This window comes from Gobius niger (assembly GCF_951799975.1).
Source record: "Gobius niger genome assembly, chromosome: 21".
In the NCBI taxonomy this organism is placed as follows: Eukaryota; Metazoa; Chordata; class Actinopteri; order Gobiiformes; family Gobiidae; genus Gobius; species Gobius niger.
In genome coordinates, this window is record NC_136872.1 from 8785617 (window position 1) to 8801568 (window position 15952).

General features: G+C 41.2%; 1 protein-coding gene across 3 annotated transcripts; it reads right to left on the reverse strand.

Annotated features, from left to right (window-relative positions):
* Window positions 1-1545: 1545 nt before the first annotated feature.
* On the reverse strand, window positions 1546-11896 carry acox3 (acyl-CoA oxidase 3, pristanoyl). 3 transcript variants are annotated; one of them, XR_013794073.1, is made up of 20 exons: window positions 11773-11896; window positions 11072-11191; window positions 10898-10995; window positions 10692-10827; window positions 10513-10587; window positions 10257-10346; window positions 10047-10190; window positions 9857-9945; window positions 9308-9404; window positions 9020-9202; window positions 8749-8871; window positions 8454-8574; window positions 7219-7341; window positions 7021-7134; window positions 6813-6928; window positions 5957-6131; window positions 4737-4804; window positions 4254-4340; window positions 2038-2666; window positions 1546-1970 (listed from the first exon to the last, which is right to left on the reverse strand). XR_013794073.1 is itself a non-coding variant. In XM_079580483.1 (19 exons), the coding sequence occupies exons 2-19, from the start codon at window positions 11189-11191 to the stop codon at window positions 2547-2549; spliced, it is 2079 nt and encodes a 692-aa protein (XP_079436609.1). In that variant the 5' UTR covers window positions 11773-11896; the 3' UTR covers window positions 1547-2546. The 3 variants fall into 3 exon arrangements, 2 of the variants coding, with proteins under 2 accessions (XP_079436610.1, XP_079436609.1); XM_079580483.1 differs by having other exon boundaries at window positions 1547-2666; XM_079580484.1 differs by lacking the exon at window positions 11773-11896 and having other exon boundaries at window positions 1546-2666; window positions 11072-11390.
* Between the last annotated feature and the right edge of the window lie 4056 nt (window positions 11897-15952).

Sequence of the window (15952 nt, forward strand, 5' to 3'; positions counted from 1 at the left end):
AGTATATGAGCTACTGAGCACTATCCCAGGTGTGTGACTTTTAGATCACAGGGCGACACCAGACGTCTTACCCAGTGCTCCACATCCTGAGCTAATGTCACCTCCATCCAGGAGCCTGATGGCATAAAACTCACTAGGAACGTGAGAAAGTTGAACTGCTAATCTTCAGATCACAACTGATACAGCTCTTACTGTCACTGAGCTAAAGCCACTGCAAAACAGTTTTCATAGGAAATTCAGCTGTGCAAAATGAACTGTGAACATTGATGTATTTAACTAAAAATGGATTTGCTCAGTGTGTGTTCCTGTGGTGTAGCAGTTAAGGTGGAGGGTGAGAAGAGTCTCTGATGTTGTGGGTTCAAATCTGGCCTCTGTCTTTGTCTGGTAGGATTCTGCCTTTGGTGATCATCATTTAAAAGTCAATGAAAAAACATTTATCGAAGCATGAGTTGAACCCTCAACCTTAAAGTTTACCGGCACAAGGTTTTCTGATCATATGCTCTGCTCACTGAGCTACTGCCATCTCCAATTAAAGTTCTTTAAATGTCATTAATCTGAGCAAAATGAACTGTGCACATCCATAATAAGTGAAAGTAACTCATGACAGCTTAAACTAGTGTAATGATGTGGCTCAGTGGTTAAGCTGCAGGGATTTAGAGTGATTTTCTCCAGTTCTGTGATTGTAGGTTCAAGTCCTGTCAGCTTGACTTCTGCCTGTGGTTGTTCTATGAACTTCAGAAACTTAATGAACTCTTTTATAAAACTTAGTAATAAAATGCCTCCATTTTAAGATGGCGAAGGACTTACTTGGACACTCCACTTGGAGCAGCCAGCGTCTGAGCTGCTGTATCTTCACTGGTCTTGGGTCAGAGTTTATGTGACTGAGTTTTGAACTCAGGACCTTTGGATCACAGGGCGACACCCTTTGACAGTGGTCGTTCTACTCTCTGAGCTGATGTCACCTCCAACCAGGACCTTGTATTTAATCCTGAGAGGAACTCAGGGGGTTCAAATATTGACACTGTCCATGTTGAAGGCTGTAGGTCACAGCGTCTTTGAAATGAAAAGAAACAAACAAAACAAACCATTGCAACTTAAATATAACATAATGTGTGACAGCCCAGTGAATATAGGGGACACAGGTCTTTCTGACAATTGCTCGACTCACTGAGCAAGTAAAAATAACTCATGACAGTGAGAGCTTTCATTTCTATTATTATCCAAGCTGTTTTTCTTTCATATGTCAATTACACGTGTTTTTCCCCTCATTTATAGGTCAGTGCAGACAATGTGTGTATTTATTTTGGTGATGTAACAGTGACCCACATTCTGCCGCAGCCGCTCAGACAAAACTGTTCCACACGGACTAACTCTGAGGAATGCAAGACATTTGTTAAGACGTTCCTAGCTCAAATTTAGTGTGCTACTACTCTTCAATTAATGGAACAGATAGGTTGCTAATTTAAAACACATTTTAAACATGAAGGGTTAAGGCTAAATCACTGGCACATTAATAAATCAGGGCAAAGTTTGAAAGAAAATCAGAGCATTAGCCACTGTGGAGTCTGATGGCTAACCTCAGTCTGTGGCGCTATGGAAGAATGCAGAGATGTTTAAGGTGGGATTATCCAGTTATTTGTGTCTCGTGAGCCGTGCCCCACAGGGAGAAGGGGAAAATCCCGTTCATGATGCCCTGGTTTGTCATTAGAGAGTTTGAGATTATTTACAGCAGGCTGTGGTTTGAGTCACAGACAGTGAAGCACTCGTGGACCTGGACCGTCCTGCTGAGTGGCCTAAAACTTTGATGTTGCATCTATAGAAAGGCAAAATGTAGCATGATGATTAACAAATGCATACAAAACAATATTGTATGTTTTATTCAGGTTATTATAAGAATATTGATCATTTTAAAATCATATAAAACATAAACCATTCAGGTGTTTATTACAGGGGTATCAAATCTACACTTTCTGGGCCAAAACGTTAGCATTTCCTATTCTTTAAAACCTGCAGTTAATCCACTTTTCCTGGGTACACAAAAGCAGAGCCGTTTCCAAACATTTGCTGAATCACCCAGACGTTAGCACCACAAAGTTCATATGTTTAGATTTAACAAGGCTATGACATATTGGCCACATTACCCACGACTTTTCATCTCATCTGTTTAAAAAGGCAGGGCACTATTTTTCCTATTGTCATTTCAGAAACAGTCCATACTTTGACGCCTCCTGCTTAACATCTGTATAAAACACCTTTAAATTAATATATACATGATTTACATAATCATTAACAAATGCAATACACTGCAGTTATGTTCCTATGTTACAGACCGCTGCATATTGGCACATTTATGATACAATTATAGCATTGGACGTTATTTAACCATTTAAATTCATTCATGTGTGCGTTATAAATAGGATTTATGACAAGGCACGTTGTTTTCTGAGAGTAGATAGAACACACTCACGTAGAGCTCTGTATTTCAACATGATAAATGTGAGGTACGCTGTTCCCTTGTGCAGATATTTGGCTCACGTCAGTGGCTCCTACAGTTTGGCCTGCAGAGAGCCCACTTGCGGCTTGTGCGAGCAGAACTCCTTCCACCAGGACGGCCTCTGCAGCACCTCGGGGCCCTGCAGCACCGTGGACCACAGGTTCTTGTACAGCTGTGGACACAACACACTCACTCACTGCTTTGATCAGACTGTAGTGAAGACAAGAGTGTGTTCACCAGAGGAGCAGGCCAGCTGAGGAGCAGGAAGATTTGTACGACAGATTTCATATTGTTACCAAACAAATGCTAGTCATGTTTCCTGCTGACTTAGTTTTTATACTGGGTTAGGATTAGAGTGACGTTTATGATTATTAGACATATTAGCTTGAAATCAGGTACATATGTGTATGGATTTTTGGGGTCCGATACCGGTATGAAAGGGCTCACAAAGGTCAATAGTTCATATATAGGCCGATATCATTAGTGATTTAATTTCATGAGCTTTTTATCTTTTAAACCGTGCTGACCGACCTCTCTGTGTGGCAGAATTCAAGAAGCGCCAAGATATTATTGGCAAACATTGTTTTCACTTGTTAGCTTAATTAATGTGCCCATTCAGCCCTCGTTTTCACACCAGCTTTTGAGAGAATAGAGAGGTTGTCTAAAATCAAAAACTAGCAAAAAGAAAAAAATATAATAAGAAAAAAATAGCTCCATACCATGGCTACATTTTTGACACTAATATAACTCTATACATTTTGATACTTATGACACTCCATACATTTTCCCACCATGCTCTAAATAAACACAGAACAAGATGGCAGCTGACCAGTGGATACATTTTAAGATGAAGAGTTTTTTTCTTTTTTTTAAAGAATGCATGAGCTCCCTCATTTTCAGTAAAAGGACGAGCAATTTTAGACGCAAATCTTCAACGTGATGTCACAATGCTTCCCGGCGGAGTAACTCGCCACTGCCACCTCAGGTCTTACGCATAGTGACAGTCTCTATGTTATGACGATGGAGATAGTCGTTGGTATTTCAGCCCGAAAATACCAACTTTTTGAGTGGCAGTGCAGGTGCAGGCAGTGGTGAATCGGTTTGGGCTCATTCTACACATTAGGACATAAAGGGGAGGGACAATACTTAATTTTAACATTTTTAAATGCCATCTAGTCCCTTTATTGTTGGCCGATAATCTCGCCCGGCCGATATATTGGTCAGGCCATAGTTATTGCACATTTAGGTGCCATGCTACTTCCATCCTGTGCTATTACTGGGCAGTAAAGCAACTATTGCGATGCAGATGAGCATTTCAGCTGGCACAATAACCAGTGCACTTTTATAAATGAGATCAGTGTCAGAGATCAGTGTAAGAACCAGGAAATATTACATCAACTTCGTATTAAGGGAATTAGAGCAAGTTTACTCCGACTCGAGCGCATGTGACGTCTTTATTGCCCAACTACGCACTCGCTAAGTCTCGAGTGACGTCAAAACACCAGTTCTCAGACTAGCGTCATCACCAGCCGCTGTCAAACAACATTTATGATTTTTAATTAAGACGTCATGTTCCTGGAAGAGAGATATTGCTCTCCTTCCAGTATTTAGACCAAGCCCAGCTGACTCAGATACGACTGGACCTCGAGGGGCTATCTGTCACGCGCTAAGCTTGCGGGCGGGGCTGTAGTAGAAGGGGCTGCAGTGGTGAATTTGACTGTGGCGTTGGTTCCTGCTGTGATAAATGGCGCGTCCTCACCTGACCGTCTGCGTATCCGATGGGAGAGTTGAGGATAAAGTCCGGAGGAGCCAAAACGTCCACCAACGCCACAGAATCATCTTTCAGCTACAAGGGAAAATAAAAAACAGAACCCATGATAACAAAGTGCAGACGTAACTTTCAGCACTTTTTACTAAATTAACTATAAAAGAGACAAATGAGCACAGAAAGCTCGAAGATAGGATTCCTTGACGTATCGGTGCTTGTTTTGGAAGTGGAGGAACTGTAGGCTGTGGGAACAAAACTATTCACATTGGTATGACATATAGTAAACATTCGGAGGCTGGAATGGGCTGTGTTTCCCCATCATTTATAACAGATGCTATGCAGATGAAGAAATGAATTGAGGTCAACCATTTATTTGTTGTAATCGTTCAAATATGGAGAAACTTAAGACGTTTTCTTACCCCTTGTATGCGTCATAACAGTTTGTACAGTATTTCAGCATTAAAGTGGGTTTACCTGTGCGCAGAGGGAGAGAATGGCCTTCTGGATCATCTCAGCTGGTTGACGTCCGCTCAGGTAACCGCCTGCAGAGGAACAACAGCGCCGTCAGACTCGATGACTCCCCAATGCAACGGAACGTGAAGTAATTAAAGTGATGGAAATGAGTCTCTCTCAGTGGTGGGATTTAACTACAGCATATAAAAAGTCAACTCTTTCAATACTTTTCCAAATTTGTGTTGAATACATTTATTTTTCATTTAAAGGCCCTGTACCTGAATGTAGGTACATTCTTTTGGCCCATAAAACTATGTTAAAAGTGGTCATTTATGGCAAAATAAGCCTGATGCGTGAAGTTTGCTTTGTATTATGATTTATTGATGTTGTTTATGATCAATCCTGTCAATATGTGACAATAAGGGGTAATGAATGACGACTGTGACGGTAAAAATCCCTCTTTTGTCTAATTTTGACTAAAAAGGCTAAATATTGCCTTTAAAGTACATTTGAGAGAGAGAGAGAGAGAGAGAGAGAGAGAGAGAGAGAGAGAGGGAGAAAAGAAAGTTTCTACTTTGCATTTTTTTTGTGGGGTGAATAAACAATTAGTGAACCATAACTTAACCATTGATAATTTTTTGAACCATAAAACATTTGAGTAATGCCACATTCACATTTCGACCCACATAGAAGCAATCCTTTTTCATGTATATGTGAAAATCCTCAGAATATTCAAGGACAAAATGCATTGCCTCTGTAATTATCCAAAATGCCATATATGCTACTTTTGGAAAGGGATTTATAATAATCCCTATTGAGGGAAATACCTCTCAATGTTACTCATAAATCCAATGTTACTGTAGAAATCCTGAGAAAATGAAAAGTAAAATACAGCATGGAAACAGTGACTCCAAAGTGCTGTGTATGCTACTTTTGGAAAGGTATTATAACTATCGCTATTGGTTGTCATGCAGCAGGACATTTCTCTCAGTAAAAGAACAATCTACCACTAAATGAGTTTATTCTCTGTATATTCTCATTTACTCCATTTCCAAGGAAAATTTTAGACTTCTTCCCTCACTAATGTTTTCCTATGAAACTATTAACTCTGTTCTCTTGTTCTCATTGCATTTCACTATCTGCTCAAGAGTCTATAAGGCACTTAGAGTTGTCCTTGTAGATATCAGCTTGAAGTGAATTGTCATGTCATTGGGTTGTGTAAGGTGGGTGTGAATGCTGACCCTGGTACAGTGTTGCCATGTGGTTGCTCAGGCTCCACAGTCCGTACAGGCCACAGAGCTTCTGAAGAACCGCCCTGAGATCAGCCGGAGTGTCCTCTGCTCTGGACAGCTCATCGAACCTCTGCAGACAGGTAAGCTCGATGTAGGCCATGGACAGGGAGCGGCAGTAGTACACCTGAACACAACGGTGATGACAAAGATATGCATGTAATGAAATGGGATTGTTTTGACATTACTTTGCACACAACCCCTATTTAGAAGGGAAACCACAGAGAACAACTGATCTTTAGTGATCTCTCTACGCTTCAAAGTGACCAGTCAGACTTTCGCAGGTCAAACTATCTTTGCTTTATCAAAACACGGTAACAGAATATGTTTGTCTTGAGTCTACGGTCAAAACAAAGGCTATGAAATTAATTACATTTACTGACACATTTCCCGCAAACACCGCAGCTTTCAGTGACTCATTAATCCCGAACAGATGTGGACTTAAGAGAAGCGTGGAAGACAAACCAAATTTCTGCAGTGCAAATCCTTCAGTGCAGGGGTCGTTTGCCTGGCGGAGGGACGAGTCAAAAGATGCTAGTGTTGTACTTTATACAGACAAAAAAGGGGGTCTGGGGGTGCTCCCCTGGGGAAAATTTCAAAAGGTCTGGCAACATTTTTGTATTTTTGGACATTAACAGGTATTTGATTTCAATTGTATTCTCCAAAAAATCATCTGAATGTTGTCTTTAAAGATATAATCCTATGTTCGGTACCTGCTGTAGTACCTAAAGTATTGTCATATGGTATCGTTTAATGGCACCCAGCCCTAGTCCCCGGGCCTGATGTTGCCCCTGCTTTAGTGTCTCACTTGGCTGTTGTTGCGAGCCTCAAACTCGTCCTTTCCCATGCTCCTTTGCTGCTGAAGCCTATTGTAGCTCTCGTCCAACAGGAAGCACACCAACCACCTGTAGGCCGCCACAGACACTGCAAGAGGGTGAACAATAAAACACAAATACATTAACATGCAATCATGAGTTAAGTTTGAAAATGCAACAGTGTGACAAATACAATCTTACCTGCAGAGTCCATGCACTCCACTTCTGTCGAGGCTGTGAACTTGCTTTCCAAGATTTGATGGAAATCATTCAGGAAATCCACAGTGTGAAGAGGAGACTCAATACGACCCTGTTCTACAATAACACATATTGAGAATAACACCCTCAGATTTACTATGATGTACTTATTATCAACAGCGTCTACATATCTCTACTCACTGCGCTGTTTGCTGTGGAGCCAGCTGAGTAAGTAGCTGCTGGTCTGTTGCAGTAGGACGTTGTTGTCTCCCTCATACGTGCAGTTTGGGTCATTGTCATTCCTCAGATCACCCAAGCGGTTCACTGTCACAAAGATATCAAAGTTATGTTGTTGTTTTACAGTAAATAGTAGGGGTGTAACGGTTCACGGGGATGTATTGAACCGTTCGGTTCGGCCTGTTCGGTTCGGTCCACTTGCGTACCGTTTCGGTGTATTATTTTCATTAAATAATGTAAATTTATTATTAGCGTCATATTAAGTGCCGCGGAACAAAGTTCCTACGCGAGTTTCCGCACGGACGCTATTGAGTGACGTACATTGAAGCTGCATGAGTAGCCGAGAGAAACTACAGGCGCTGGCTTTAAGTATTTGATTAAAAGTCTTGAGCCTCGCTACAATATCCCGTCACGTCCGCACTTCAGCCAAAAAGTTACACCAGCGCTCAGAGCCAGTTCTTCCTATACGCAAACTACGTAGTGTTGTTTCACTGATTAATCAACGCGTTGTTGTTACGGGGACAGGCTCTTCCAGCGCGCACTCACTCTCCGCCTACTTCGCCACATATAACTCCAAAACGGAGTAGTCTGGTGAAGTGAATGAGCAGGAGAGACCGACCGCCTTCCCCCTGTCTCTTCCAAAGCGCGAGTGCTTCTCCGCTCATGTCCCGCTCGGCCGTCTGTCTCCCGGTGCTCGCTTCGCCTCATGCGCGGCTCCTCCGCGGTTGCATCATGTCACCTGTGTCCCGGGCGCAGCTCTCATGTTTTCTCTGCGCAGACTCTGGGCCTCACTCTCATTTAAACCCTCTTCTTACTGTGTCTGGTGAGTCTAGAGTATCCGGACAGTAGTTTGGCGAGTAGACGAGAGTAAAAAGCCGTTCACTGTGGCCTTTTTGTTGAGTTGAATCCACATGGTTCTCATGAGTTACAGTAACTCTCATTATAAGAGTGCAATTTATTTAAAATATCACCCAAATGGGTCACTTTTATTCATTTTATGCAAGAATTCTATTGTGTATTGGCAGCTTTTCAAAAGAAAAATTTTGTTAGTTCTTATTTATTTGTACCGAAAATTAACCGAACCGAGCCCTCCAAAACCGTGAACCGAACCGAATACAATTTTAGCGTACCGTTACACCCCTAGTAAATAGTAATGGTCTTCTCCACTGAACAGTTTATTCTAATGAAGTGCTACTGACTGGCCAGGTATCCGTGTCCCCCGCAGGCCTCTCGACACTCCTGGATGCCCCTCTGAGCGGTCCAAGAGCCCAGGGGTTTACCTGCACAGGCCATGGCGTGGATCTCTCTGCCCAGCTCTGACTGCAACACACAACACAGTGCAGGCCGGGTTACTGTATTTGTGGGGGAACTGCAGCTTAAATAATCATGTTAATCTCAACCTCAAAACGACAATAAACGAAACATTAAATAAAGATATAATAAACTAATACAGGAACTATTGTAGTGACAATAGTGAGTGAGACAAAATCTCACCTGTCTTTCGCTCTTGTCCCTTTGGAGCAGTCCCAACTGGAACTCCACAAAGTTCATGTAGAAGCTTTTACTGAAGTGCTCCAGGGCGTACGCTGCAGCCAGGTATGGGATGAGACGCCATTGCTATGGAAAACAAACACATATAAGCATTAGCATTTTGGTACTTCCTGCTGTGGCTAAATCGGTGTTGTGATGTTGTTTAGAAGAACACAGAAGAACAGCTATGATATCTATTGATTATATATATTTTTTATGTCCACAGTATGCAAACCTGCAGCTGGTATTCTATGACAGGGATCTCCTCCGTGTCTTTGGGGCCAAACTGCCTCCTAGTGGCCGAGAAGCGAATAGCAATGGCCAGAGCTTGCTTCAGGTTGACAAGAGCCATTCTGGTGATAGACACTCTACCTCCAGACAGAGCTCCCAGAGACGCACCAAAACGCTTGTTAGGGTCCTGAAGGAATGACACGGGAATCCTTATCAACAAATCGCTAATGAAGAAAGTCATTTAAGTTGAGTTTTGACGGGTTGGGCTGGAGAATCAAATGTTATGAAAAACCTTATATGGCGTGACGTAGCGGCCGTCTGGGGTCACGTCTCCTGTGGAATTCAGAATGTTCTCCCGAGGAATCCTCACATTATGGAACATCACAAACCTGTCAAACACAGATGATAAAGTCAATGGCAAAGTAAAATGTGACTAGTCATGTTTGGTTTGGTTTGGAAAAGTGACGACAACACAGCAACAATGCAAGGAAAAGATCAGTTTAGATCAGTTTTGTAGGTCTTAGCTTTCAAATGAGGCGTAACACTGGCTGTACATTATAGATGTGGGTAAAGCTGAACTGGAGTAAAATAGGATAGATGCAAAAGAATGGAAGTTTCTTGATTCAGTCAGTTTTAATCTCAGCATTCTTTGCAGGTTCATGCTGCCACCTACTGGTTAATTTAATAATTGCATCTACAGATTGAGGATAATTTTTTTTGGTGTGAATTTGCTACAACAAAACATTGCTGGAATAGAAAATAAAGTAAAAAAAAAAAAATATTTAAAACAGTTATGGTGAAACTTTGTTGCAACTTTGTTCCTTCCTGTCCGGCAACATACCCATTATCTAATCCATTCTGGCCCAGCTTCTTGCCCATGTCTCCCACCATCACGCCAGGCAGAGCCAGCAGCGTCTTAGGATCCCTCACCTGTCCCACCACATAACACAGAAGGAGGAAGTGAAAAAACCTTGATCTTCTTTACAATCATTGCCCACATCTTTTAAAATCACTGTAACAAAACAACCAACCGGGACGACGAAGGAGTGCAGCCCGTGGCACACTCGGTCAGGAGTGTAGAGCTGAGCGAACACTATGGCGTGGGTCGCGGTCTTCCCGAGGTTCCCCACCCAGAATTTAGCCGCCTCAAAGTCAGGAGAGCTGATCACAAACTCCTGAATGAAAACGTTGAAAGCTCATTGTGGTCCCGCAATATTTAATGGCTGTCGCTTTGCGCCTACCTGAGCGCTGGGGTCATATGTGGCTGTGGTCCTCATGGCTCTAGTGTTACTGCCATGACTCAGTTCAGTCAGAGCAAAGCATCCAAAGAACTGCAAACACAGTGACACAGGTGTTACACTTTCATTGACATCGATTATTACAACACAAATGTAAAAAAAACTGAATATGCTCCACTTTTTTGGGCATGTCCAAGTGTATTTCCAAAAACAATAATCCATAATTATTGCTCATAACTTGAAGCAAACACACACTTACCGTCATGTTGTCGATATCCTCTAAGTATTTGTGGTGTCTTTGTGAGCCAGACCTCTCAATGGTGTTGCGAAACATCTAGAACGAGATGATGTTCACCAAGTCTTAATCTTTATAAAACAATCTACAGTGGGTGCATAGATAGATGTCATTTAGTGGAGAAGGAGAGCAAGCGACCTCACCCCTTTGTTGAGGAAGAACTTGGCAGACACCGCCCAGTCGTACATGCCGAGGCAGTCGTTAAGAACAATATATTTCCAAGGGTTGCCATAAAATTCATCGTCAGGCAATAAGTCATGGCGGAAAAGCTGCTTCACCCTGTCGAGGTGCAGTTTAGTGTAATAACAGTGCGTATTACGACGACGTCACTGCAGTTAGTTGCTCGTACCTCAGGAACGTCAGCTCTCTCATCTTCTCTACGGGCAGGTCTTCTCCGGGCCGGCGAGCGAAGACCGGGTCGTGCTCAAGGGTCCGGAAAACTTTTTGCTGCAGAGGAACAGAAGAATGGACTGACGATTATTTACAAATGACACAATAAAGGGTCGTTCATTTGGAAAGTTACCTTAAACGCCACTATCTCGTCCCCCTCTATGAAGAGCAGCATGTCTTTCCAGTTGAATGAGGCTTTATTCCTGTAGATGTCAAGCGGCCCGCCGGGGAGGTCTGCCACTTCTGCACTCATCTTGGCAAAAAGTCACTGAAATGCAACAGCAGGGCTAAGTAAGAAGTTTCCTGACCACACTCTAGTACATGTATCTAAAGATCTGAGCGACCATATAACGCTTACAGCTTTTGTAACGCCTAATCTCAAGAGTTCATGCAATGCCAATATAAAATCTTGAGGACAGAATCAAGGTAAAACTCTTGAGCATAAGTTTATGTGAAAACGGGCGCCAGAGCAGTGTCCTCAGTCACAGAATATCTCATATAACTAATAGGTAATAACACATTTGATTAAACTTTAGCCATGAATACATGATCACTGCTGGTGCAAAGTTCATGTCAGTTCAGAAAGTCCACTGCGTACGTGCACATTTGAACAGCTTTATAATTCAATAGCAGAAACAGTTGTATAGGGTTTTAATATAAGGATTATTGCATCTCATTTGATTTACTGTTTATAGAGTCCAGTAAGCTACTAAAGCTTGAACTTACTTGAACACTTTTCAATGACAGCTACGCACTTATAAATGGGCTGCTACAAACTCAAAACGCCACTCGTGAAGGAAAACGTTTGATTTTGGCATAAAATTCGTTGTGCACGTAAGCTTTCTTACCTTTGAGCTCTGTCTCTGGGATGTTTGATAACCTTTAGCACAGATGTGACTCTCTCGGTCCACATTCGTAAACTTCCGGCTTCGCACTTCCGCTAACCTTCACAATAAAAGCACGCCCTCACAAAATGAAAATATGGAGTCAGTGTTTATTTGTTTGTTTATTTTAATTTTAATTAGCTGTATTTTTTTTTATGTTGATGTTTATCATACATACAAGAAATAGCCTAATCAATGCAGGCCGTGTCTAAAAATGTTAATGATTGGGTTTTGAGGAAAAGGAATTTGTTTAATGTAACCCAGCCATTCCCAAAGGTGCAATATTTTGTATTCAATCTCAAACAGTAAAAAGCATCTTAGTTAGCAAAGTTTCATCCTCCATCCAGAGAGCCTCCTCATGGCAGTTGAACACAGCCTACCAGATAAAGAAGTGGAAGTGAATGGTGAAACCACTGATATATTTCCTGGATGACTGAGAATTTCCTCTGTGTTATTCTCGGTTGGGAGCTCCCCTGCCGTGATGCTGAGGCCCCCAAAGGGGCCCCGGACTGCCATAATATGCTCACCACAAAAGCCTCTTTGAAGCTTTGTTTAGTATGACTTCAGGAGTAGAGTGGTTACTGCTACACCAGGGCTTCTGGGGGCCTCCTGTTATCACAGCTGATTATCTATTGTCATCATCCAAATTCCTTTGACATTTCTTTGATAATCCTGCTAGTCTGTTTAAAATTCCTCTATACTGTGTGAATATGTATTTAGTTGGATGCCATCTGCTGGCTTGCTACAAATATTTAATGGAACCCTGTACATTCAACCTATAAAGACGACAGCTGATATGATATAACAATGAGCTTCCAGGCCTGTGGGTGAAAAAGCGCTATATAAAAAGAGACCAATTAACCTTTCATCATCCGTTGAAAATATCAGAGCAATCAGAACATGTGGTAAAGTTTGAGGATCATCTAAAGGTCACTCTGCAACAGAATAGGCCTCCAATAAACCAACTCAGCGAAGGACCAAACCACATGAATGTAAACTGACAGATGACAGTCTAAAGTTTACTGGGCAAAGGATAAGAAATCTACCTGTCATCTGAAACAAAATAAATAGGGAGCAAAAATAATATATATATCCAAGGGTGTACTTTTTCTCCCTGTCCTGTGAATGTTTATATATTATACTCGATAAAATGATGATAGCATGTCAGTATTTGGGTGGTATTAGTTCAAGCAGAGACTGTTTACTCATTCTCCTGATTTAAATACATTTCAGACCACATTTTATGACTAATTTAGGCAGAAATGTAAGAAATTCCTCAGGGTTTCTCCCACTGTACCCTGCTCTGAAGACGGCCACAGCTGCTCAGTGTCTGAGAAAGAATGAAACAGACAGAGGCTGGTTTACATCTTTACTGAACACTGAATGAGCGAGAAGGTTTTGTTCGTTTTTCTCCATCAGGAAGCTTAGGACATCGACAGTTTATGAAGAGAAGGTCACACACACAGACACAAGACTGGATGTACACAGAAATGCATATTAAAATAAGTATCTTTAGAGCTTATATATTCTACCAAACTCTAATCTAACTTGCAGCATGTTCATTATTTAGCTGTTTACTGGCACTGCAGTTGTTCATGGAAAGACTGTTGGAGTAAAAGGTCAAACAAAATGCAGTTATGTTGAAAACAAAGCTCTGAGCTGTTACACTTGGTTACAATAGAATCAAAGGATGTTAGCTCATCTATTATTGCCAAAGACAACTAAAGTGCATGCTGCTTCCCCCCTAGAATCACTTCTACAATTTGTATTCATTCAACTCATAATCACGTTGCACAAAAGGGGGTAAAGCGAAGAACTCTTTCCCCAGACATTTTGACAAAGTTTGAAAATAATTGCGTATTGTTCACTGCTTTTGTGTTACCCTTTCTCCCAGTTGTTTGCTGGTGTTGTCATTCAGAAAACATGATCAGGAAAAGACCATGACTTAAAGGGACAATTGCAGGTTTTGAGTAAAATACGTACTCAGTTCTAATGGAATGTCAAATTACTGTTGTTACTTTGTCTCCCCAGGCACTGATCCAAAACCTTCTAAGTGTACTACTATCATGCGCTTCAATTTGTCTTTTCTCAAGGCTAAACTAGTAATAGACTATATTATAACCTTACAGTAACATGTATGTGAAAATAAGCATAGCATTTTTATCCCCGGTGACACAAGAGCATTCAGAACATTTGGCACTTGTTTACAAAGCTGAGGTCCCACAAACCGAGCTTTAAAATAGTTTGTGCATTTTGTTGTTTTGTAAATATGAGGTTATAAACGTCTTTCGACTCTGAAGACTATTGCAACTATAAAACTGTGAGGGATCTGAAACAGATGACCCTGGGATTTGAGAGATGCTGAGTATGTTTTTTATGATGGCCCCATATCAAATAAATCCTCTGCATTGGGTCAGTGGTAAAGAGCAGGATCGACTGTGACATGTAACAGACAGGTGACGGTTAAGAAAGGTTTAGTGGACAAAAACTGTGGAAATAGTGATTTATTTAAAAAAGCTCATCCTCTTTCAGAGGCCCTTTTTACATTGGACTGCTGGGCTGCAGCAGCGACAGCAGTGATTTTAGGTCAGGAGGAAGATGATAAAAACAATACATTACAGTTAAAGCAATGCTATAAATATCTCAGTAGTTGAAGTCAAGGTGGTTGACAGAGGATATATTTGAAGCTGAGGGCTTTGTCCAGTGTGCTGTATTGGTGGAACTGCATGGGCACTTGTCATTGTAACCATTAAAATGGCCAATTTATTTACATCTAAATACATCTAAATTTACCTACTCGTCTAAGTGTGGTCAACTGGAGAGACATTTCCCTAATAATGCAACCCAGCTTGTTCTAACTTCTAAATCCCAAACAAAAGCATTTCCTACGCCTAATGTTAGCCTTCTGTGGTCAGTGCCAGCGTGACAAACTAGGACACTCTCTCTTTGGTTAGAAACAAGGTCTTTGCCCTATGTTAATTTCCCTGTCACATACTGAGTCTTTATAGAATCCAATTTGCATACAAGTTTAAAGGTTACCCAAGGCAACATGCCATCATCTGTTTCCTCACACAGGCTCATATCAGGGCACATCCACAATATAAAGCACAGTATTCAATATTCGATCATACTGAGAAGTGTGTCTGCAATATGTCCACAAAATGCCACCAGCCCCTCTTGTGCTTTGTGTAGAATTCTCTAATTGTTGTTTTAAGCTAAGATGGTAACAACTCTCCTTTTCAGGACAGGGGAGTCAAAAGCAGCTACTATTTCAAGCCATCGTTACTTTAAAAATGCAAAGTACTGTAATCCATGATTGCAGTATGTGTATTTACATACAATTGGTCAGAAGTCCTAAAATTACAAGCATAAGAAGTTTGCTTCAGCAGGTGTCTACAAAAGTTGTGCCTAAGTCACACTTACAGTAGTACAAGTTAAAAGCATAAATGTAAAAAATGTTAATTTAAAACATGTACAAACAAAGAAAGAAGACATAGGGTATAATCCAAGGATAGTCAGCCATTTTGTGAGTATGTACTGCACTGTGGTTCGATGGTGTATATAATAGTGTTGTTACTTGTCATGGAATTAATCTTGTTAATGATGGAATGTATGATTAAGGACTATACTGTTGGCTTTCCTTGTTACATGAGATTTCAATAAAGTGCCTTTAGAGATGTGCAGAATTTAAATCCCACCTCTGCTTGTTTACATTATTTCACTTTCATATTTACAAAAATAACAGATGCCCAATGTTGACTTGAATTCTCCAGGAGCAACATATGAACACCAAAGGTGTGTTGATTGGAGTGGTGGACAGTGCTTCTCTGAAGCCATCACTTAGGTCCAAGACATATCGGATATTTAAAGATGGACACAAGCTACACACATGTGATTGGTGGAATCGGCCACGAAAGGCGATGGCTGCTGCTAATTGAGTTTAGTCGGAACGCAGGAAGCATGAGATATCACTATGGTAATGAATGTTCAGATGAAAGAAATGACATAAATGACCCTTTGTTAAGTCCCACTTATGGGGCTGCTTTAAATTCACAATAGTTAGTTTTCATGCTTGTGGTATTGGGTCAACATTCCAAAAGAATACTTTTACAGAGGTCTAAAATGAGTGA

Bases quoted from the DNA above. Each gene is read 5' to 3' on its own strand.
- acox3 (XM_079580484.1), bottom strand. From the start codon at position 11,191: ATGAGTGCAGAAGTGGCAGACCTCCCCGGCGGGCCGCTTGACATCTAC. The intron at 10,588-10,691 runs GTGAGGTCGCTT...ATCTCGTTCTAG, and splicing joins AGTTCTTCCTCAACAAAGGG to ATGTTTCGCAACACCATTGA. The intron at 10,191-10,256 runs GTAGGCGCAAAG...GTTTTCATTCAG, and splicing joins CATATGACCCCAGCGCTCAG to GAGTTTGTGATCAGCTCTCC.